Raw genomic sequence first — 24,560 nt, forward strand, 5'->3', positions numbered from 1 at the left:
TCTTTTTCCTTCTCTTATTAAAGCCAGACACACACAGAATTGACTCCAGACCATGACACTATCCTGGTCTCTCTCCCTTTGAGAAGTCAGCTGTAAGGAAGAACTTGCCATGCTCTTCAGGAGAGGTAAGATCACCCCAAACCACACTCACCAAGGTCCACAGCAAACAGGAAGGTGATTCGATTGGTCCAGGACGGCAGTGAGCACTCCAACAGGATGATGGCAGGAGTCAGACTTGGTAAGATGCTCGAGAACCTCGGGCACAGAGGCAGGGTCATCCTGTGGTCACACGGGGGTGCTGCTCCGTTTGTTCTCTCTTTTATTAAAGTCAGACACATACAGCGATGGGACGAGAGCACGGCACAATCCTGGCTTCTCTCCCCTTGAGAAGTCAGCTGGAAGGAACTTCCAGTGCTCTCCAGCACAGGTAAGAGCTCCCCAAGCTATGCCCAGCAGGCTGTAAAAGCAAGCAGGATGGTGACACACTCGGGCCATGATGGGAGTGACCGCTGCATGAGTATGACAGAACAATGACAGCCTCAGTGAGTCGCTAGAGACCCTCGAGCACAGAGGCAGGGGCTGCTCGTGTTCACAGAGCCATGCTGCTCTGTCTCTTGGTGCTTCTCTTTCAGCCAGAAACGCACAGCGATGGAACCAGACCATAGCACAACCTTGCTGCTGTCCCTTTGAAAATTCAGCTGTAAGCAAGATCTGCTAATGCTCTCCAGGACAGGTAAGATTACCCTAAACTACACCCATAATGGTCCACAGCAAGCAGGAAGCTGACAGAATGGGGGCAAGACGGCAGTGAATGCTACATGAGGAAGACGGGACACAGACAGCCTCGGTGAGTCGGTAGAAACTCTTGAGCAGAGAGGCAGGGGCTGCCCATGGTCACAGAGAGGTGCTGCTTTGTTTTGTGCTTCTTCTCTTTCAGCCAGACACACACAGGATTGACTCCAGAGCACTCTGCCCTTGAGAAGTCAGCTGGAAGGAACTTCCAGCGCTCTCTAGGACAGTTAAGATCTCCTCAACCACCGCTCTGCAGGCTGTAACAGCAAGCAGGATGGTGACACGCAGGGGCTATGAAGGCAGTGACCACTCCATGAGGATGACGGGTCACAGACAGCATCAGTGAGTCGCTAGAGCAGAGAGGAAGGGGGTTTATGAACAAACCATAAATGTTTGTTCATTGTCTTTTGTATTATAAAAAACAAGGAGTTCTGTTTGAGGAGCGGGAGTTGCGAAAGCTCCCTGCTGAAGTAAGGAGCGGTATAATGCTTGGCTAGACACTATGAAAATTCTTTTGCTTAATGTAACAAAAAAAGAGGACCCCCTCCCCTTCTCTCTTTCTGCATCTCAGTTGCCTCTTTTGTTCAAAGACACTGTTGCAAAGCTCATGTAACCATCTCCTGATAAGTTGCTAAACTAGTGTATCAACATCCTGCCTTCCTGTCTCATGCTGGGCCAACATGACCAAATTAAAAAAAAAAAGAAGTTGAACCACAATGCCGAGGAAGACTATGGCCTTCATCTTCACGACCACCAGAGGGACAGAGATGACCCCCTAGCAACAGTGCGCACGGTTGCAGAACATACCAAGATGTGCTGCATAATTCTGGAATTACCAAGATATAAAAAGGGACCCTGGCGGGGGTAAGGTGTGCGCTGTTGCCAGAGCAGAGACTCCCTGGCCGCCAAGTGCTGTTTTGCTTGCTTGTTGCTTACTCAATAGATTCCTTTATAGGATTAATACAATGCTCTCTGACAATTAATTAAGGGGGCAACTTATAACATTGGTGAAGAAGAATGCAGCCTAATGTCCGTCCATTTCCTGAGCCATGGCTGGCCCCAGCATGGGGGCTGCTGAGGAAGCCCAGAGTTGCATTTGTCCCAGCAGCTGTGGTGCCAGCAAATAGTAGCTGGCCTTTGACTGGCCTGGGAGTGTCCCAAAGGTGCTGGGACTGATGGCAAATGTCATCCTGCAGGGGAATCTGGAGCTGCCCTGTGCCTTGTGCTGGCCTGGGGAGTGGGGCTGGCCCTGCGGGACACAGGCACTCTGTGCTGGGGATCTCCCAGGCAAGAGACCAGGACTCCTACAGCTTCACGAACCTCCATGTCCCAAGCCATGGCTGCCCCCAGCCCTGGGGTGTCGTGGTTTAACCCAGCCGGCAGCTAAACACCACGCAGCTGTTCGCTCACCCTCCCCCCTCCCTCTCTGGGACGGGGGAGAGAAATGGAAAGTGAAGTCCGTGAGTTGAGATAAAGGCAGTTTAATAAGACAGGAAAATAATAATAACAAAATAATAATAATAATAATAATAATAATGATACAATGGTGATAATAGGAAAGTAATAATAATAAGTACAAACAAGTGATGCACAATGCAATTGCTCACCACCTGCTGACCGATGCCCAGCCTAACCCCGAGCTTTCCGGCCCCCTCCCCCCGGCTAGCCACCCCTATATATTGTTTAGCATGACGTCAGATGGTATGGAATACCCCTTTGGCTAGTTTGGGTCACCTGTCCTGAGTCTGTCCCCTCCCAGCTCTTACTGCACCCCCAGCCTGCCTGTTGGCAGGACAGAGCAAAAGGCTGAGATGTCCTTGGCTTGGTATAAGCACTGCTCTGCAACAATTAAAACATCGGGGTGTTATCAGCACTCTTCTCATCCTAAGCCAAAACACAGCATTCCACCAGCTACTAGGAAGAAAATTAATTCTGTTCTAACTGAAACCAGGACATGGGGTTGCTGGGGAGGCCCAGAGCCACCTTTGTCCCAGCAGCTGTGGTGCCTTGCGAGAGGCTGCAGCTGTGGTGGCCATGCCCAGAGCCCTGCAGCAGCCTGTGGTGGGCACGGCCCTGGGGCCAGCCCAGCCTGGGCTGTTGGGCTGTGCTGGGCTGGGCTGGGGAGAGGGCATAGAAGTGGGGAGAGGTGTGCAGGGGCTGGGCTGGGCTGGGCAGTGCTCGGCAGAGGGCAACAGCAGCATCAGGGAGTGGTGGGAGCATTTAGGGGAGGGCTCCCAGCAGGGCTTGGTGCTGCAGAGCCAGGGCTGCGCAAAGGGAGGCCAGAGCTGCAGGGGTAGGGGAGAGGAGGCCGCTCTGGGCCCTTGCTGGCCTGGGCAGAGCAGGAAGAGGGCCCAGGGCATTCGTCCCCTCATCATGGCCTGCCAGGACCTGCAAGGCAGTCACGGAGTGTCTAGAGCCAGGCTCTGCACTGTGGCCACAAGCCCTGTGTGCCCTCCTCCTGCCATGCTCCATGTGGTGGCTGCAGCAGAGGGGACCCCAGGCCAACTCCTGCATGGGGCTGTGCCACGTGCCTCACCCCAGCCTTCTCCAGCACCTTCCTTGCTGCTCTCTGATGCATGCCAGGACCTCCTTGTGCCTGCCGGCCAGCACATCTGCTGAGGGCCAGTGCGGCTGCTGCAGGGGCAGGGAACTCAGCATGGCCCTTGCAGCCCCCTGCCCTGGGCCTGCCTCTCCCCTTGGCCTCAGCCCTGGCCTTGTCTCTGCTGGCAGGAGGGCTCTTGGCATGCACTTCCTGGCCTCCCCTCACCTCCACAGAGCTGCTGCCCACTCAGGCTGCTGCCACAAACGTGTCCTCACAAGCAGCAGCACCCCTTGGGCTGCTTCTCCTGGCCTTCCCCACCCCACTGCCTTGACTCCTTGTCTCTGCTGGGTCCCCTCTTTGTCACCCAAATGTGTCCCTTGGCTGTCAGCTCCCTCTGCCCTGCCCCACAGGAAGACAAGAATTGGGTGGGACATATTACCATGGCGTGTGGAAGTATTTTTGTAATCTGCATTGGTGATGACACAAAATGTCACTTCCTTCAGCAGTGATCTACATCCTTCTTCAGGTGAATTATCAGGATCTCTATTCATCACAGGAGAAGAGATACTGATGGTTACGAGCACTTGCATTTCATTGCTTTCTCCATCATGGTGTACTCCCTCATCTTCCAGGCACTTCCACCCCTCTTCAATAAACTATCCATATTGAATGTCCCCTTTCTAGCTGCCTGTCTAGTGATGCAAGCACCAGGTGGCCAATGAAAGAAATGTCAGGGTTGGGGTGGTGAGGAGCAAGGTTGTCCATGCACTGTCAGGCCTCAAGAGTATGCTTTTCCTCCCTATGCATGTCTCCATTGGAGAAGCCCTGGATTAATATCAATTGAAGAAAGATACTCAAAACTGAAATGTAATAAAACTCACCCTTTAAAATTAGAGGAGACATTCATTAGGTGCTTTTTGAAATCTTCCTCCTTAACTACACTATGAAAGCTCTCCAATTAGTTCTCCAAGTCTTGAAGACTTGAATAAAACTATGGAAGACATATGTTTGCTTAGGAGTTTCTGCATTGTAATGAGTTCCATGGTGGATTTTGGTGCTTAGTCTGTGAATGTCAGGTACTGAGAGGAGAATAATGCACATTAAACCATCGGACATTGGTCCATTTTTCCTCTTGGGAAACACAAAGACAACTGTGAGGCCTGAATATGTTTTGAACACAATCTTTAGTCCCATCCTCAGGAGACCTCTTGCCTGGGAGTGTTGTTCTGAGGATATTTTCCTGCTACAGGTGTCTCTGCACACTTACTTGCTGTGGTGGTTTTACCGTGCTGGGCAGCTAAACCCCACAACCGCTCTCTCACTCCCCCTCCTTTAGATAAGGAGGGGGAGAAGTAAAGCAAAGAACAACTCACGGGTTGAGATAAGGATAATTTAATTAAAGGGAAATAATTATAATAATTAAATAAAGACTACCATGAACTAAACAATTTAACTAAGGGGAAATAAAAGGGAAAGGGGAAAAAGGGAGGAAAACAAACAAACAAAATAAATGAAAGCTATATGGAAGTGCAGAGGAAAGAAATTACTCTCTACTTCCCACAAATGAGCGATGATTGACCACGTCCTTGAAGCAAGGCCTCAACGCACGCAGCCGGTGTTCGAGAGGAGGACCGACGTCTTCTCAACGAGAGCCCACCCCTCCCCTCTTCTTTCCTGTTTCCACCTTTTATTGCTGAGTGTGACACCACATGGTATGGAATATCCCTTTGATTGGTTTAGGTCAGCTGCCCTAGTGATGTTTCTCTCCTCACTTTTTTGCCCACCCCCTAGGAGGGTTAGAGAAAGGCCCAATGCTGTGCCACTGCTGCTCAGCAGTAGACACAACACTGGTGTGATAACACTGCTGTTCCAGCTACAAGTACAGAGTACGGCACTGTATGGGCTGCTGCCGGGAAAGTTAACATTCCAGCCAGACCCAGTACAACCTCCACCCCTTATTCCATAACATTTGTGTCACACTCAGATCCCCATACTTTAGCATACAAGCATTCTCATCATTATCCCTTGTCCTTTAACAGGACAGGGATTTAACAGGACAGGATTAATAGGCAGATGTATCTTTTCATTCCATAGGTCTTTCTTGGAAAATGTTCATAAGAACTGTTGATGATTAGGTCTTCATCTGCCAAAGTGGCCACTCAAGGCAGGCGGAGTTGGATGTCTGGACACCAGCACCAGCTTAGTTCAAGTCCTTGTTGCACTGCCCGGCTCCTTGCAAAGTTGACCTGTCGTTGATCCTACAGCATCTTCCTACAACATATAACTTAGATTATAGATTAGTTTTCTCTCAATGTCAAATCTCCTTGAGGCACACACTTGATATCCCCATTCTTTTGCATGACCCACCAGGTATACCCTGGTCCTTGGGCGAAGACAATCCCACGAGTGGGTTTGCCTTTTCCCGAGGCAGGAGCAACCCACACTGCCTTCCCCATCCACCTTCCTATATGCACTATGGGAACCTTAGCTCCTTTCACAGTGTGTAGGGGTTTTGTTTCGGCAGGACCAGCATGGCTGTCAGACCCCCTATTGTTAACTAGCCAAGTGGCTTCTGGTAGATTTGTGTCCCATTGTTTCCACGTCCCAGCACCTAATGCTCGTAACATAGTCTTTAACAGTCCATTGTACCTCTCAACCTTCCCAGAGGCTTGTGGGTGGTAAGGGATGTGGTACACCCACTCAATGCCATGCCTCTTTGCCCAGGAGGTAACAAGATTGTTTCGGAAATGACTCCCATTGTCAGACTCAATTCTCTCTGGTGTACCATGACGCCACAATACTTGTCTTTCCAGGCCCAAGATAGTGTTTCGGGCTGTGGCATGGTTTACAGGGTATATTTCCAGCCACCCAGTAGTTGCTTCTATCATGGTGAGTATGTACCGTTTGCCTTGGCGAGTTTTTGGGAGTGGTCCGATATAGTCAATTTGCCAGGCCTCACCATATTGAAACCCTAACCATCTCCCCCTGTTCCAGGGAGATTTTACCTTCATGGCTTTCTTGATTGCAGCACAGGTCTCACACTCATGGGTAACCTGTGTGATGGCCTCAATGGTCAAGTCCACCCCTCGATCACGAGCCCATCTGTAAGTGGCATCTCTCCCCAGATGTCCTGATGTTTCATGGGCCCATCGAGCTACAAACAGCTCACCCTTACGTTCCCAGTCTAGGTCCACCTGAGCCACTTCAATTTTCGAAGCTCGATCCACTTCTTTGTTGTTCTGATGTTCTTCAGTAGTGCGACTCTTGGGCATGTGGGCATCTACATGACGTACTTTAACATCCAGGTTTTCTACCCGGGCAGCAATATCTTGCCACAGGGTAGCAGCCCAGATAGGCTTACCTCTGCGCTGCCAGTTGCTCTCTTTCCATTGCTGCAGCCACCCCCACAGAGCATTTGCCACCATCCATGAGTCAGTATAAAGATACAATACTGGCCAATTTTCTCTTTCGGCGATATCTAGGGCTAGTTGTATGGCTTTTACTTCTGCATACTGACTCGACTCACCTTCCCCTTCCATGGCTTCCACAACTCGTCGTATGGGATTCCACACAGCAGCTTTCCATTTCCGATGGCTCCCTATCACACGGCAGGATCCGTCAGTAAACAACGCATACTGCTTTCTGTCTTCTGGCAACTCATTGTATGGTGGTGCCTCTTCAGCACGGGTTACCTCTTCTGTTGGCACTCCGAAATCTCTGCCTTCCGGCCAGTCCATAATCTCTTCCAGGATTCCTGAGCGATTGGGTTTTCCCATTCGAGCCCGCTGTGTAATTAACGCTATCCACTTACTCCATGTAGCATCAGTTGCATGGTGTGTAGTGGGAATTTTCTCTTTGAACATCCAATGTAACACAGGTAGCCGCGGTGCCAAGAGGAGCTGTGCCTCTGTACCCACAACTTCTGAAGCAGCTCGAACACCCTCATATGCTGTGAGTATTTCTTTTTCAGTTGGGGTGTAATTGGCTTCTGATCCTCGATAGCCCCGACTCCAGAAGCCCAGAGGTCGACCTCGAGTTTCTTCTGGGGTTTTCTGCCAAAGGCTCCAGGTGAGCCCATGCTCCCCAGCTGCAGTGTACAGTATATTTTGCACAGCTGGTCCAGTACGGACAGGCCCAAGGGCTACTGCACGAGCTATTTCTTGTTTGATTTGTTCAAATGCCTGTTGTTGCTCAGGGCCCCACTCAAAATAGTTTCTCTTTCTAGTCACTCGATATAGAGGACTCACAAGCTGACTATAGCCTGGCACATGCATTCTCCAGAATCCCACGAGGCCTAGGAAAGCTTGCGTTTCCTTTTTGCTAGTTGGCGGAGACATTGCTGTTATTTTATTGATCACATCCATTGGAATATGGCGACGTCCATCCTGCCATTTTACCCCCAAGAACTGGATTTCCTGTGTAGGCCCCTTGACCTTGCTCTTTTTAATGGCAAAACCAGCTTTCAGGAGAATTTGGATTATTTTCTTCCCTTTCTCAAAAACTTCTTCTGCTGTGTTGCCCCACATGAGGATGTCGTCAATGTACTGAAGGTGCTCAGGAGCTCCCCCTTGCTCCAGTGCAGACTGGATCAGTCCATGGCAAATGGTAGGGCTGTGTTTCCACCCCTGGGGCAGCCGATTCCAGGTGTATTGGATGCCCCTCCAAGTGAAAGCAAACTGCGGCCTGCATGCTGCTGCTAAAGGGATGGAGAAAAATGCATTAGCAATATCAATTGTGGCATACCACTTGGCTGCCTTTGACTCTAGTTCGTACTGAAGTTCTAGCATGTCCGGCACTGCAGCACTCAGTGGTGGCGTGACTTCATTCAGGCCTCGATAGTCCACTGTTAGCCTCCACTCGCCATTAGACTTTCGTACTGGCCATATAGGACTATTAAAGGGTGAGCGAGTCTTGCTGATTACTCCCTGACTCTCCAGTCGGTGAACCAACTCATGGATGGGAATCAGGGAGTCTCGGTTGGTGCGATATTGCCGTCGGTGCACCGTTGTGGTAGCAATTGGTACCTGTTGTTCTTCAACCTTCAGCAATCCTACAACAGAAGGGTCTTCTGAAAGGCCAGGCAGGGTAGACAGCTGCCTAATCTTCTCTGTGCTCAAAGCAGCTATGCCAAAAGCCCACCGGTATCCTTTTGGATCCTTGAAGTACCCTCTCTTGAGATAGTCTATGCCAAGGATGCACGGAGCCTCTGGGCCAGTCACAATGGGATGCTTTTGCCACTCATTCCCAGTTAGACTCACTTCAGCTTCCAGTACAGATAGTTGTTGGGATCCCCCTGTCACTCCAGAGATACAGGTGAGTTCTGTCCCTTGGTAGCCTGATGGCATTATGGTACATTGTGCGCCAGTGTCCACTAAAGCTTTGTATTCCTGTGGTTCTGATGTTCCTGGCCATCGGATCCACACAGTCCAATAAATCCGGTTATCCCTCTCCTCTACCTGGCCAGAGGCAGGGCCCCTCTAGTCCTGGCTGGAGCGTCTGCCACTTAATTCTTGCAAATGCACAAATTCTGGCAAATGAGAGGTAGAGGTCCCTTCATCGTGGTCAAGAATAACATCAGCTCTTCTACTGCCTCTGGGGTACTGCCCAATAGAAACTGGAGCAGCATTTCTCTTAGGAGCCCCTCTTCTTGCTGCTGTATTTCCTTTCAGTTCACGTACCCGAGCAACTAGGGTTGAAGTAGGTACACCATCCCATTTCCTCATATCTTCCCCATGGTCACGCAGATAAAACCACAAGGTGCCATGTGGTGTACGTCTTGGGTACTCTCTCTCTTGAGCAGGCGAATGCTGATTCTTAGTGGCTGAAGTATCACTCTGTCTAGATGAGGGGGAATATACTTTCTCCACAAGCTTGTCAAGTCCTTTAGACAATTTCTCCACAGCTGAGACACAGGACTGTAGCGGAGCAGAGAGATTGTCTTCATATTTTTGAAGCTGGCAGGAGACATCATACATTGTTGGTCCCATCCCCTCATCCCAGTGAATTGCTGCCAGGGTACTGGCATGTGCTGCTGGTGCACTCCGCACAAATTTACGCCACATGGATGTTGTGCACTGGACTTCATCGGGGTCTTGAGGTGTCTGGGCATTGTCCAAATCACTATAAATCATCTCCCGCACAGCTAATTCCCGCAGATGCTGGAGACCTTTATCCACAGTGGTCCACTTGCCTATGTGATATACAATATCTTCCTTATGGGGATATCTTTCTTTGATAGCTGCCAGGAGTCGTCTCCAGAGGCTGAGGGCCTGTGCTCCTCTCCCAATTACTTTGTCGATTACCCTTTCTCTAGAGAGGGATCCCAGCTGCTTGGCTTCATTGCCTTCTAATTGTATGCTATTGGCCCCAGCATCCCAGCATCGGAGCAGCCAAGTGAGGATGTGTTCACCTGGGCGTCGACCATAATCCTTTCGTATTTCTCGCATCTCACTCAGGGATATGGATCGAGTGATTTCTGATTCCTTTATGATTTCCGTCTCATCTTCCTGCTGTTTTTGTGATGGCTCTGCTTTAGAGGTGCCTGCCAATTCCCCTTCTCCCTCCTTCTTAGGAGAGCCTTCTTCCCTTACTAAACGAGCTGACCTCCGTTTCCATTGTTTTGACTTGACTATGGGGGCGACTGATACCATAGTTGGTTGGTCCTCTGGGTCAGCCACAGCGTGTGTTACTTGGTCATCAGATTCAGAGACTTCCTCCCTCTCTTCAAGTTGCTGGATGATGTTAAACAGTGTTTGATAGGAATAAACCAGGACCCAGCACAATGCTGCAAGCTGTTGTTCTCCGGCATTATCAGGATCAGGACATACAACTCTCAAACATTCTACCAAGTTTTTAGGATTTAGCACTTGCTCAGGGGTGAAGTTCAAAACTATTGGAGGAGACACTCGTGACAGGTATCTGCTAACATCATCCCACACACCGTGCCACTCACCACGAGACTGTTTCGGGACAGATTCCCAAATAAGTTTTCTAAACAATCGACTAATCTTAGAGAGAAAATGAAACCTGTTATTCAGAATTAGAAATAGCAATACATGGGTTACAGATGGATCTTCAAAATACTCCCAAACTGTTGTAATTAGCCCACTGTGAAAGAAGGGAAAGGTACCATTCCTGATATTATTAATAAACTGGTGTCCAGATGAAAAAAGGAAGGCAGTGTAGTTCTGAATATTCTCTGAAAGATAGTTTCCATGGGACCCAAATGATAACAGCGCAGAGCCTGAATTCCAGAGTAAAACCAAGGTCAGTGCTTGGCAGCACAACGAATTAAAAAAAGTGAACACAGATTGTAGCACTTTGTCGGATCGGATATATAGGAGAAAGAAGAATATGACACGAATTGCATGACATATGAACAAAGCCATTATTATTAACAGGGCAAGGAACATGGTTACTAGCAAGCAAGTGTGTTAGTTGTATGCGTTTAATCAATTCTATTGTTATCACAACCCTCGAGCCCCACGTTGGGCGCCAAAAAGGACTGTGGTGGTTTTACCGTGCTGGGCAGCTAAACCCCACAACCGCTCTCTCACTCCCCCTCCTTTAGATAAGGAGGGGGAGAAGTAAAGCAAAGAACAACTCACGGGTTGAGATAAGGATAATTTAATTAAAGGGAAATAATTATAATAATTAAATAAAGACTACCATGAACTAAACAATTTAACTAAGGGGAAATAAAAGGGAAAGGGGAAAAAGGGAGGAAAACAAACAAACAAAATAAATGAAAGCTATATGGAAGTGCAGAGGAAAGAAATTACTCTCTACTTCCCACAAATGAGCGATGATTGACCACGTCCTTGAAGCAAGGCCTCAACGCACGCAGCCGGTGTTCGAGAGGAGGACCGACGTCTTCTCAACGAGAGCCCACCCCTCCCCTCTTCTTTCCTGTTTCCACCTTTTATTGCTGAGTGTGACACCACATGGTATGGAATATCCCTTTGATTGGTTTAGGTCAGCTGCCCTAGTGATGTTTCTCTCCTCACTTTTTTGCCCACCCCCTAGGAGGGTTAGAGAAAGGCCCAATGCTGTGCCACTGCTGCTCAGCAGTAGACACAACACTGGTGTGATAACACTGCTGTTCCAGCTACAAGTACAGAGTACGGCACTGTATGGGCTGCTGCTGGGAAAGTTAACATTCCAGCCAGACCCAGTACACCATGTTCTTCAGCTTTCTCTCTGGAAGAAGGCATGTGTGGCTAGAAACATGCCTGCTGTTGTAATCCAGTTACATTTAACTGCAGTTAAAGCCACTTGGAGGCCGGTCACTAGTGGAGTCCCCCAGGGCTCAGGACTAGAGCTAGTCCTCTTTAATATCTTTATCGATGATCTGAATGAGGGGATCGAGTGCACCCTCAGTAAGTTCGCAGATGACACCAAGTTAGGTGCGTGTGTCGGTCTGCTCGAGGGTAGGAAGGCTCTGCAGGAGGATCTGGATAGGCTGCACCGATGGGCTGAGGCCAACTGCATGAAGTTCAACAAGGCCAAGTGCCGGGTCCTGCACCTGGGGCACAACAACCCCAAGCAGAGCTACAGGCTGGGAGATGAGTGGTTGGAAAGCTGCCAGGCGGAGAAGGACCTGGAAGTATTGGTTGATACTCGGCTGAATATGAGCCAGCAGTGTGCTCAGGTGGCCAGGAGGGCCAAGAGCATCCTGGCTGGAATAAGAAGCAGTGTGGCCAGCAGGGCTAGGGAAGTGATTGTCCCCCTGTACTTGGCTCTTGAGATTCTTTTCTGAAGGGGAAGCCACAGTATCTCTTTTCAAGTGTTCAGAAATTGCACTGATACAGAACGGATCATTTCCACATCAACTCTTAGAAATACGAAAAATCCTGCAAATAAGCAATTGACATGATTATGCTTTCAGTGCTGCACAAGCTAACAGTAGTCAAGTAATCTTTGGCACTGATGCCATGGTATTTTGCAAGTTAAAGTCCTAAGTTAGGTAAATGCATGTTTTTAAACACAGTTTTCTTGGTGTAATCATGTTTTCATTCTCTATTACTTATCTTTTACGTCTATATTCTTAATCTATTTCTACAATCGTGTTGTGTAACTTTGTTTAGTTTCTTCTCCTACATGCATTCACTTGCATTCTGAATTACCTTTTTCCTCTCTTATGCTGTCATACACTTTTTCCTCTCTTGGACTGTTTCTTCATTGCTCTGCTGATTTAGACATAGTTCTTCCTATATCTCCATTTGTTCTTATTTCAGCCCACAAATAATTAGATTCCATTTAGTTTTGAGCAAGATACATCTCACTGCAGAAAGGAGTTCTCCAAGTAGCAAACAGATTACACAAGAGCTAGCAAGGTCCTCCCTATCTATCAGTCACTTCTGAACTAACTAGTGATGCACTGCTTCCCATGCTCTCTATCCCATGATACAGCAAAATAGAACCACTTCCACGCATCAAAGGCTCATCTCCTACAAACAGGGATCAGTGTTATTTATGGTTCATGTGTTCAGTCATGTGTCAAACACGAACATCTAGATTCCAAGATCTGTGTCCACGCTGATGGGTTCACACGGCACTCTCAGTCTTACCATCTGTTCCATAAATCCTTAGAGCTCTTTGAAGTATGAGGCCCTCACCCTCAGACTTCGAAGTATATTCCAATCTGGATAAACACATATTGCCTAAATCAATCTCCCTGCACTGTGTAGTTTTACTGTAATATAATATGGTGGATTTATTTTATTATTATTTCTCTTAATGGAAGGCTTAGAAACAGGTGTTTTACTGACAGGAAGAATGAAAAGACGTCCCAGTTTTTCATTCCCTCTACAGCAGGTCAATCTTCATCAGCTGGCAGAATCATAAGAGCTCATGCAGCTCACAGAACTGCAGTGAAATATGTCTCCGGTTAGCTAGACAAGAGAAGGTTGATGTGCAGATGTAGACATGGGTTATAGGTAAATATATCAGAAGAAGTGGGAAGCAATAGCTGTAAAATAAGGCAACTGGAGAGGAACAGCTGACAATAGGACACAGTGAAAGTGAGAAAGGAGGAAAGGAAGAGCGAAGCTATAAATCTGAGTTATGGAAGAATCACTTTTTCTTCAGGCTTTATTCAACTAAGAAACACATAGTTTTGAACTGCGCTTTTCACAGATTAGGAAAAGTGATAAATCTATCATTTAATCAGCCATTTGGATAGTTAAGGTGCTGCCCTGTGTTTAGGCAGAAGCAGCTGGAGTGAAGATTAGACTGGTGCAAAACAGAACAGGGTGTAATTATTTCAGCCCTCTGAGCCCAGATTTCTGCTTTCCAAGGGCAGCTGCAAGATAGCTAGAGAGCAGCTCTCTGCCATTTACAGATAGATAAGTGATTGTTTTCCATTTCCAAAATTCGATTTATTTTTGATTAATAAGCATCCAAACTCTTCTGTATCACCCTATCTCTGTCAGAAAAGGAGAACAATGAAGAAAATAAAAGGGGGGGAACGACGACACGTGGTATAAGCAACCCAGACAAGTAAATCAATATTCCAATTCTCAACCAGACAAAAGTTCAAAATACTGAAAGGGTGTCAGAAAGCTTCCAGGAATTTTAGTGCACACTGAAGGTATTGGCACCCAGAGAGGACTGACAGCATGAGTGTCTGCTTGACAAAGAAAGAACTAATCACGTGGGTCTACCATTTAAGTAACTTTCAAAGGGCAATCTGAATAAAGGAGGCAAAGGATTGATCTTATAGGCTAACTACTGGTATGCTGGTTCAAAATCCTCTGTGGAGAGAAGTTTGAGGTCTCTTCCCTAAAGAGAAGGCTTAACAACCCTTCAAAATCAAAAGAGATTGACTCTGCAGAAACACTTTCAGACTGAGATGAGAAAAGTAATTTAATGAGTCTTAATTTTCTTTTATTGCTCAGAAGCCAGAGTTCACATAGACAAAAAAGATAACGACTTTAACGCTTAGAGAAAGGGGCACTGAATTTGTAAATTAAGTCAATGTCGAAACCCTTTCTTTCTACACATTCAAAAAAAAAAGCGATCATAAAGGACTAAGAACAGGATGAATGTGTTTTACAAATGCTAGAAAGATACATGTATTAAACAAGATTGCTGTATTAGAAACATATGTTGAGGGAAAATTATGATTACATTGGAATGACAGAGACTTCGTTAATTCAAGCTATCAACTGGGAGATAAAATTACCAAGGTATAAAGTTTGCGGATGGGTGAGGTAAAACATAAGTAATGAGGGAGGGAGTAATTTGCATACAGGGAGAATACTGAATAAACAGAAATAAATGACACTAGGATTTTGGCTGACACAACAGGGACTATTGGAAGTAAACAGAAGAATGAGATATGGAAAAAGTTAGTCCTTGGACCTTGCCAGAGATTTTCAGGAGAGGATGAGAAAGCGTATCAGGAAACATTTTTACAGATGAAGGAAGTCTGTATCGAATCCAGCGTAATGATCCAGTGGAGGAGTTCAATTACCTAGACATTTCCTAGGAAAATGTTAGTGGGAAAAACTACCATGCAAGCATGATTATAAGAGTAAAAAAGGATTGCTTCCTTACGGAATATGCTCAAAAGCCACTCAGGCCACAGGAAAAGGGTAATGTGGATATAGTGAATAGAAATAAACTAGACACGATGAATACAATGAAAGCTGGGAGAGTATTACAATAAATATATAGTGCAGTGCATGTGGTTGCAATGGCATTAAGACTGGGGGGGGGGTAAGTTGCACTTGCATGTTAAATAAAATCAGACCCTTACTGAATATTAAATAAATTAAAAGTAGCCCAAAAGAATCAAGCTTCACCAAAGGAAATGCAGGGAAAAATCTGAGATATATTTAAGAATATATTTTCAAAATACAAGTAATTCATCAGGGATGAAGCCAGAAAAAAAAACAAAACAAAAAAAAAAAAAACTGCAATTATATCAGGGAAGTGTAGTGCTTTATCTAGTCCCATTCACTGAACAAGAGGAAAAGAAGGATCTTGTGGCCAGTAACACGTTTGAAACAGCATTCCCCATAAATTCCCCATGACCTGTGAGCCCATCTGTTTTGCTACTGGTGCTGGAAGAAAAATGTGAGTAGATGAGAAGGGACTGCAGATGAAAAGTAGAGACTAGCTGTGAAGAGAGAAATGATACATGTTTAAATAGTTTCTCTGACATTTCCCTGTTTCCAGTGAATGAGGTTCACAAATGACCTTGCTGCCACGCACAAAGCCTAATAGCCAACCTCCACAGCACATTACAGGCAGACACTCACACCAATGTGAGGAACCTAGATTCAAGATCATATTTTTGCTAACAGAGATTGGACTCAGGAAGCTATTTCTTAATAAATAAATAAATAAATAAATAAATAAACTAAAATTTAAAAGTTCATTTTATAAAAGGTAATTGCATTTACTGTTCAGAAGTTTACTGCCTTGTATGGCTCAGTTTTAGCTGCTCTCCAGTTTTCTACAATTGACAGTTGACAATTTGTACAATTGGCCATTGCATGGACTTTTAATAATAACAACAACAAAGTATCTGTGAGTTTTATTGATCTAAAAGTCAGTTTCCATACAGTTTTATCCCTGCATCTGCCTTTGGATCTGTAGATTTTGCATGTCCAACTTTTAAGTCAAAGTTTGATATAAAATTTTGGTTCTCTAAGTAGCTTCTAAATGTCTCAAGCTCATCACCAAGTTGATGATTAAAGAGAAAAAGCAGTTATGTAATCCTTTCCCTGAAAGGAACAATATTTTAGGGGAAAAATAGCAAGGAGTAGAAACATGCATAAACAACACGGGTCACAGTGTGGCCACCTGGATTGCTATGTGACCTGAAGTGTGGGTATGTGTGCTCTGCCTTGCTTTTCTCCTTACACAGTGTGGTGGTTTTACTCGGGTGGGCAGCCGAGCTCCACCACAACCGCTCTCTCACTCCCCCTCCTCAAAGAGGAACAGGGAGAAAATACAACCAAAAGGGATCAAGGGTTGAGATAAGGACAGGGAGGACACACAGTAATTATTGTGACTGGCAAAACAGACTCAGCAGTAAGATTTATTCTCTATTTGTAAGCCGCTAGAAAAGTGAGAAATACAGGAAAGAAACCAAAAGCACCTATCCCCCCCATCCACCCTCTTCCACCTCCTCCCCCCGAGTAGCGCAGGGGAGTGGGGGAATGGGGGTTATGGTCAGTCTATAGCGCTTCTCCACCGCTCCTTCTCAATCACTCTTTTCCCCTGTGCTGTGGGGTCCCTCCCACAGGATGCAGGCCTTGCTGAACTGACCTAGCGTGGGCTTCCCACAGGCAGCAGCTCTTCCAGAACTGCTCCCACATGGCTTCATACCATGGGCTCCATCCCTCAGGAGCACACTGCTCCAGCACAGGTCCCCCACGGGCAGCAGCTCCTACCAGGTCACCTGCTCCTGCGTGGGCTCCTCCACGGGCTGCAGCGTGGAACCCTGCTCCACCGTGGTACTCCATGGGCTGCAGGGGGACAGCCTGCTTCACCATGGGCCTCACCACAGGCCGCAGGGGACTTCTGCTCCGGCGCCTGGAGCACCTCTCCCCCTCCTTCCTCACTGACCTTGGTGCCTGCAAGGCTGTTCCTCACTCCTCTCACTCCCCCAGCTGCTGTGTGGCGCAGTGTTGTGTTTTTTTTTTTTTTTTTTTTCTTAAATCTGCTCTCACAGAGGCGCAAAACAACATCACTTACTGGCTCAGCTTTGGCCAGCAGTGGGGCCCTTGCCAAACATGGGGGAGCTTCTAGATCCTTCTCACAGAAGCCACGCCTGTGGCCCCCTAGCACCAAAACCTTGCCACGTAAACCCATGACACAGCAAGAGGCTGAGACTTTCTCTTCCTGGAACTACTCAAGAAATGAGAGTATCAGCAGCTTTCTCACACCAAGACAATTAGAAAAAACGTTGAGGTTTGAAAGCCTATGGCTCTAAGGATTGAAGCCTATTTTTAACATTTTAGATGTTGCTTGGCATTCATAGAGCAGTGTTCAATGGTAGGCCTCACAGCTGGTTTCCTCTGGATTTCCGATAATCCAACAAATTTCTCCTTCCGTTGATAGTAGTCTCACCCTAGTAAAAAACAGTCTTGTAGTAGCAAGTCCTGGTCCCTGCCAAATAATTATCAGTACAGGAAAGATCTGAGAAATGTTCTAAATGGATACTGTCAGTAGATGTTTGCAATGATTTTAAGAAATCTGAACAGAAACAATGAAGATCATACCCATGCAGGGAATGTGATTAGACCCTGTTTCAAGCATCTTAGCACTGAGACAAAACATCAAGGAAAAAAACAAACAAACAAACAAACAAACATACAAAAAACCTTTCAGATTTGTTTTTGAGAGTCTGAATAACACATGATCTCTTCTCATTTTATTGCTTATTAGACAGTATTGCCATTCACACATTTTTCTCCAACAATGAGAAAGTCAAATGGCAAAAAGGTTGGAAAATAGTTCTGAAAAACACCAGTTTAATCAGGGATAGTTCGCCAGTCTTGAGCCTGAAAAATGCCACGTCTCCAAATCCAGTCTTTTTTTAAACTCTGTTCCTTATCCCCAAAGAATTATGAACTAGTGACAAAGGCAGTCCGAAAGGTCTGAACACCAGTGCATTTGAAAGCCTGAGACATGAGCACTACAGTCTGCCTGGGCAGACCTATTCTCCCATGTGGAGCCTATGGTTCAGTTAACAGGACTCCAACCATCTGCAAGAAAGTACACGAGAACATCAAGCCCTTAATTATTCTCCACTACCACAGTATATTTATATTCTGAAATCAAACTTAGAGCTTCATTTTCTGCTGACATTTAAGTGTGGAAATTAATCACTTGGCATTGTAATTCTACATATGATGCTAGGGGAAATTATAATAACATCCAAAGTACCACGTCTTTAGTTGCATTTTGGTTTAGACATGTTAGATAATGCTTAATGAAGCATTTTACATCCAATTTCAGCTTTACAGCACACACTCTTCCTACTAAAAATTTCTTAGAGTGAGTGCTTAAGGGCCGCTTAAAATCAGATACACTTCTAAAATAGAAAACATAATATATAATTTTCTTGTATGATAGAGAGTTCATGCAACTCTTTTGCATATTTGGTGCAGTATTCATGGCAATAACTGCTGGTGGTAAAATATAGTAGGTGGAGATCAAGTAGCATGTGTGCATTGTAACATTATAGGTTCCAGAATTTTGATATATGACTCAAATAAATACAATAAACAAAATATTTATTTAATAAAATGCACCTGAATGCTATTTCCATTAATGAATGATAATGTGCTATAGAGCTTTCTAATAGTCTAAAATATAAACTTTATTCAAGACACATAGGCTGACGCATTCTGGAAGTCCTTAGACACAGAGGAGTACCATTTGTCAATAAATCAATCTTGTGTGTTTGAGGGAGTGTGATGTAATCAATATTCCAGGCCTCTCCATATTTATATTTCAGGCATCGTTCTCCATTCCAAAGAGGCTTTGACTGTTTGGCTTGCGTGATTACAGCGCATGTTTCAAAGTCCTGAATAACCTGTGCTATATTGTCCATATAGCTATATGGTCAGGTCCACCCCTCGATCACAAGCCCACCTGTATGTTGTATCTCTACCCTGATGGCCTGACGTGTCATGGACCCATCAGGCTATAAATAATTCGCCTTTATTTTGCCAGTCCAGGTCCACCTGAACCACTTCAATCTTAGCAGCTGTAGTGGGTTTACGTGGCAAGGTTTTGGTAGCAGGGAGCCATAGGGGTGGTTTCTGCGAGAAAGATCTAGAAGCTGCCCCATGTTTGGGAAAGGCCCCATTGTCTTCCAGAGCTGAGCCAATAAGCGATGTTGTTTTGTGCCTCTGTGAGAGAATATTTAAGACAGGGAAAAAAAACGCTGCGCCACACAGCAGCCGGGAGAGTCAAGGGAGTGAGAAAACAGCCTTGCAGGTGCCAAGGTCAGTGTATAAGGAGGGGGAGAGGTGCTCCAGGCGCCGGAGCAGAAGTCCCCTGCGGCCTGTGGTGAGGCCCATGGTGAAGCAGGCTGTCCCCCTGCAGCCCATGGAGTACCACGGTGGAGCAGGGTTCCACGCTGCAGCCCGTGGAGGAGCCCACGGTGGAGCAGGTGTCCCTGCACCGACAGAGGCTGCTGCCTGTGGAAGACCCCTGCTGGAGAAGATTCCAGGCCAGACCTGTAGTCCGTGGAGAGGAGCCCACGCAGGAGCAGGTGACCTGGCAGGAGCTGCTGCCCGTGGGGGACCCAGGTTGGAGCAGTTTTCTCCTGAGGGATGGACCCCGTGGTACGGACCCATATCTGGAGCAGTTCTGGAAGAGCTGCTGCCTGTGGGAAGCCCACGCCGGATCAGTTCATCAAGGACTGCATCCCGCGGGTGGGACCCCACAGCACAGGGGACGAGAGTGACTGAGAAGGAGCGGCAGAGAAGAAGTGCTGTAGACTGACCATAACCCCCATTCCCCCGTTCCCCTGCGCCGCTCGGGGGGAGGAGGTGGAAGAGGGTGGATGGGGGGGATAGGTGCTTTTGTTTTTTTTTTTTTTCCTTTGTTTTCTCACTTCTCTCGTTTGTTAGTAATAGGCAATAAATCTTACTATCTCCTTATGCCGAGTCTGTTTTGCCTGTTACAATAATTACTGAGTGATTTTCTCATCCTTGTCTCAACCCTTGAGCCCTTTTCACATATTTTCTCCCCATTCCTCTTTGAGGAGAGGGAGTGAGAGAGCGGCTATGGTGGAGCTCGGCTGCCCACTCGAGCGGAACCACAAAAGGGCTTGACATGGATGTTTTCCTAGTAAGTGTTGCAGCAGCACAGCCTTGCCTGAACCCCTCTCACCTCTTCCAGATCTTTCCTTTCTGTTAGCCAAATCCCTCTTCTCTTCCCCAAATTTCCCACTTTTATTCACACAGATTTTCCCTGGCCTCGTCAAATGTGTCACCCTGTTGGGGGCAGCTTCCTGAAAGCCTTTGTGACCTCAGAGGCTCTGCCTCCCTGCTGTTGTCCAGACAGGGGCTGGGACAGAAGTGACCTCACAGCCAGCATCCACAGGGGTCACAAGAAGCTGTTGTGCTCAGGAGGCAAATTCTGCAGAGAAGGAGTTGGTGTGACAGTTATGATGACTAGGATTGCTTTATTCAGATGGTATTCTAGGGGACCGTACCTCCAATGGGAAGTGAACTTTAGACTCTCTCTGTCCCACTGGAATTCATGGCTGGCTCCCTTAGGGAACAGCTTATGGCACTTGGGCTCATTCAGGTTCACCTCACCACACCCACACTGGGTGCAGTCTCATATGGACAAGGGAAACATGGACTCCTGATGTAGTCATTTAGTGTCCATATCCAAAGGAAGAAACCATCTGTGTGAGCTGGGGCGAGAGCCCAGAGCTGGGAACGGTGGTTGCAAGGGGCTGCTCTTGGACCATTGGCCTGAGGCAGCATCTGCCAGGGTGTCCAGAGAACAAGGTCCAAGCCCAGCCCCTGCTCTGCTGGTCCTCCCTGACTCTCCCAGGAAGACAGCCTTTCATGCTGTGGATACAGGCCGGTGAAGTCAAAATCTCTTGGGTGCTGGGCACTAACAGGCAGGAATGGAATCATCCCTCCCTGCCTAAAATATGATCCTGGGACTCCTATCTTATCTGCCTGAGCCCACAGAGAAACAAGCAAAGCCAGGAACCTCTTTCAAGTCCGTTTCTTTGAAATATCCATGAGAGCATCTTTGGGAGAAGAGCTGGGCTTTCAGGCACTGCCCTGAGCAGATCCCCTTTTATACTGGAGATGCTGGTATAGAGCAAGCTGTGTTAGAAAAGTGCCTCTGGCCTCTCCCTGCCTGTAGACACAGGACTGCCCGCAGCAGCACGATGAGCAAGTAACAAGTGCAATCAGTCCTTGCAGCAACACAAGAGCTCCATAGGAGAGTGTGGGAGGTGAAATGGAGAGCTGATTTGGATAGACCAAGCCCTGGGGCTCCCTGGCATTGCTGCTGTGCCAGGACTCTTTTCCCCTCAACCTCTGCACACAGCCAAGTGCCGCCACCTTTCTCTGAGGAAGCATCTCACGCAAGCAAGTCACTGCAGGAACCATCTTTTTATTTAAATACACATTAAATATTTAATTGCCCATTAAATACACCTATTTTATACCAAGTCTCAGAGTCACATGAGACATTCAGTAGCGAACTGGAAGAGGAAATAAAAGGATTTTTTTATTTTTTTAAATATATCACCACATAAGTAAAGCAAAAAGAAAAAAAAAAAAAGATAAAAGAAAAAAAAAAAAAGAAAAAGGAAAAAAAGAAAACAACAAGATCTTCCTTGGCCTTTAATGAGTTACATTAAGAGTGATATGAAATGGACATGCAGTTATTTGCTTCTCAAAAACTCCAGTCATCACTTTCCACACTGCATCCTTCAGCTCCTGGTTCCTCATGCTGTAGATGAGGGGGTTCACTGCTGGAGGCACCACCGAGTACAGAACTGCCAGCAAAAGATTAAGGGAGGAGGAGGACACGGAGGGGGGTTTCAGGTAGGCAAATGTGGCAGTGCTTATGAACAGAGAGACCACAGCCAGGTGAGGGAGGCATGTGGAAAAGGCTTTGTGCTGGCCCTGCTGCGAGGGGATCCTCAGCACAGCCCTGAAGATCTGCACATAGGTCAGCACAAGGAAAACAAAACAACCAAATAATAAACAGACACTAACCACAATAAGCCCAACTTCTCTGAGGTAGGCATCTGTGCAGGAGAGCGTGAGGATCTGGGAAATTTCACAGAAGAACTGGTCCAGGGCATTGCCTTGGCAGAGAGGGAGGGAAAAGGTATTGGCAGTGTGCAGCACAGCATAGACAAAAGTAATGCCCCAGGCAGCTGCTGCCATGTTGACACAAGTCCTGCTGGTCATTATTGTCCTGTAGTGCAGGGGTTTGCAGATGGCAATGTAGCGATCATAGGCCATGATGATGAGAAGAGAAAACTCTGCTGCGACAAAGACAGCAAAGAAAAAGACCTGAGTAGCACAACCTGCATAGAAAATGGCCCTGATGTCCCAGAGGGAGTTGGCCATGGCTTTGGGGACAGTGGTGGAGATGGAACACAGGTCGAGGAGGGCGAGGTTGAGGAGGAAGAAGTACATGGGGGTGTGGAGGCGGTGGTCGCAGGCTACGGCTGTGATGATGAGGCCGTTGCCCAGGAGGGCAGCCAGGTAGATGCCCAGGAAGAGCGCGAAGTGCAGGAGCTGCAGCTCACGTGTATCTGCAAATGGCAGGAGGAGGAACTCATTGGGGAAGCTGCTGTTGGACATTTGCTGCCTCTGGGTATGGATGCCTTTCACTGGAGGAAAAATAGTCACATTAGTGAGACTTGTCTGAGTAAAACTGCTACTGTGTTTCAGAGATTCCTCCTCATCAAGATACACTGTGTCTTCCTTATGAGCTCTGTTTTATTCTTTCTCAGGTGCCTCAATGTCCAGGAAGATCCTCTGAGGGCTCAGCAGAAGTCAGTACTGCCCTACAATATCCGGTGAAGGGCGCTGGGGATGAATCTATGGTGCCCAATAGCCAGAGGCACCTCTATTTTCACGTTCCAAGCAGGACATCCAGCAATCCCATGAGGAACACTAAAGGTGGTGCTGGTGTTCTCTGTAAGGAGAGGGGTGTGAAGAGAAATTCTGAGGCTCTTCATTGACCTACAGTTCTCTTTCAGTGTCATGCTCTGAAAGCCTCAGTGAAGGACACAGCCTGACAACTCCATTATCATGCCCCAAGACTCTCCTTCAGGGCATGTAAAAGAAATGAGAAACACCAGAGATTTCCTTCCCTTCCATTAGTGCATGTGCTGGTCTTTCCTTTTGTTTTCGCCTAAGGTTGCCCCTGGGGTGCTGTGGATCTGTGAGCAGTCTGAACAAGGCAGCAGCCTCTGGACACCAGCAGGACCCAGCCCTGCTCCTACCAGCCACAGCTTCAGCCCACAGCTCCCTGGGCAGCTCCTCTGCAGGCTGAGTGCTGAGCCTGGCAGGCAGCAGAGGCCCTGCCCCAGCACACTGCCCTGGGGCACAGCATGGACCCTGCTCGGCACCACAGCCCTGGGCACCCTGCCTGCATCCTGGCTTCACAGCCTGCCACCAGCCCTGTGAGAAGGAAACCTCATGTCCTGCCCCTCTGACAGTTTAGGCAGGAAATCATTGATCCAGGAAACAGCCCCATCCTCTGCACTGGAGAAGCCAGTATATAAACCAGGAAACGTATATTACTGTAGTTTAGAGCCACACATCCCTCGGGACTACCAGCCATGGAACTGACAACTGTAGAAGAGAGCCCTAGGATACTTGCATCTGCATTGCCCTGCAGACAGAGACTTACCCTGTTCAGGGCTGTGAAGATTTCTCCCGCAGTGAGCTCTCAGCATCCCGCCTCCACACTGCCTTTAACATCTCCTTCCCTTCTCTCAGGTGCCCTTGTCCCCTGCAGGCAGTGCCCCCAGCCCTGCTGTGCTGTGCAGAGGAGCTGCTCCTGGGCAGAGCTGTCTCCCTGCAGCACTGCCCGCTTGCCAGGAGCTCCCCTTGGACACAGGAGCCCAGCCCAGCTCAGCTGCAAAGCTCCATCCCAAGGCCTCACTGTCCCTGCCCTCTCTTGTGTCCCTTGAGATGTCTGTCACTGGGCCTTCAGGGAACCAACTTTGAAACAGGCTGACGCAATCCCCTATGATCCCTCCGTCAGACGAGGAGTGACACTTACTTTCAGCAGTGTCATTTCTCCTATCAGGAGGAGTTGCATCAAAGAATCACCTTGTCCTCTTCCACTTTTAGGCAGAACACCCAGACTGTGACTGGCAGGAATCCCATTTTCCCAAGCTGAGGCAAGAGATCACAAGGACTCAGTTGAGACATCTCATCCTGAGTTTGTTGTCTTAAGGCTCAACTGGGGCCCAGAACTTTCAATACAAAAAGTTGGGATTTCTCTTAACTTCTTCTCAAGTACAGCACCTCTGAGGTGCCAGACGTTGTATAAGATAGATTCCATGAGAACTTCAGAGACTGGAAATGTAAGTAGTAGAATTTTGTCAGGGTATACCTCCTAAAAATATTGCCTTCCTTTTTGTCTTTTCCCTAACATGGGATCTTTACCTTTAGCTAAAAAAATATATAAAACTCCCCTAGAACATATCTCTCTCATCCCCCTCTAAGGGACATCCCCTCTCTGACTTCTT

General features: G+C 47.3%; 1 protein-coding gene across 1 annotated transcript in view; it reads right to left on the bottom strand.

Annotated features, from left to right (window-relative positions):
• Positions 1–22,656, bottom strand: part of LOC311428258 (olfactory receptor 14C36-like) — a gene marked incomplete at both ends in the record, with an annotated part of 87,455 nt that extends 64,799 nt beyond the window's left edge. Inside the window, one exon of the mRNA XM_084539792.1 lies at positions 22,279–22,656. Within this exon, the coding sequence (XP_084395918.1) occupies positions 22,279–22,656 (378 nt within the window). The remainder of the gene's footprint in view (positions 1–22,278) is intronic.
• Positions 22,657–24,560: the final 1,904 nt, after the last annotated feature.

The sequence above is a fragment of the Aythya ferina genome (genome assembly GCF_964211825.1).
Source record: "Aythya ferina genome assembly, contig: HAP1_SCAFFOLD_37, whole genome shotgun sequence".
NCBI lineage: Eukaryota > Metazoa > Chordata > Aves > Anseriformes > Anatidae > Aythya > Aythya ferina.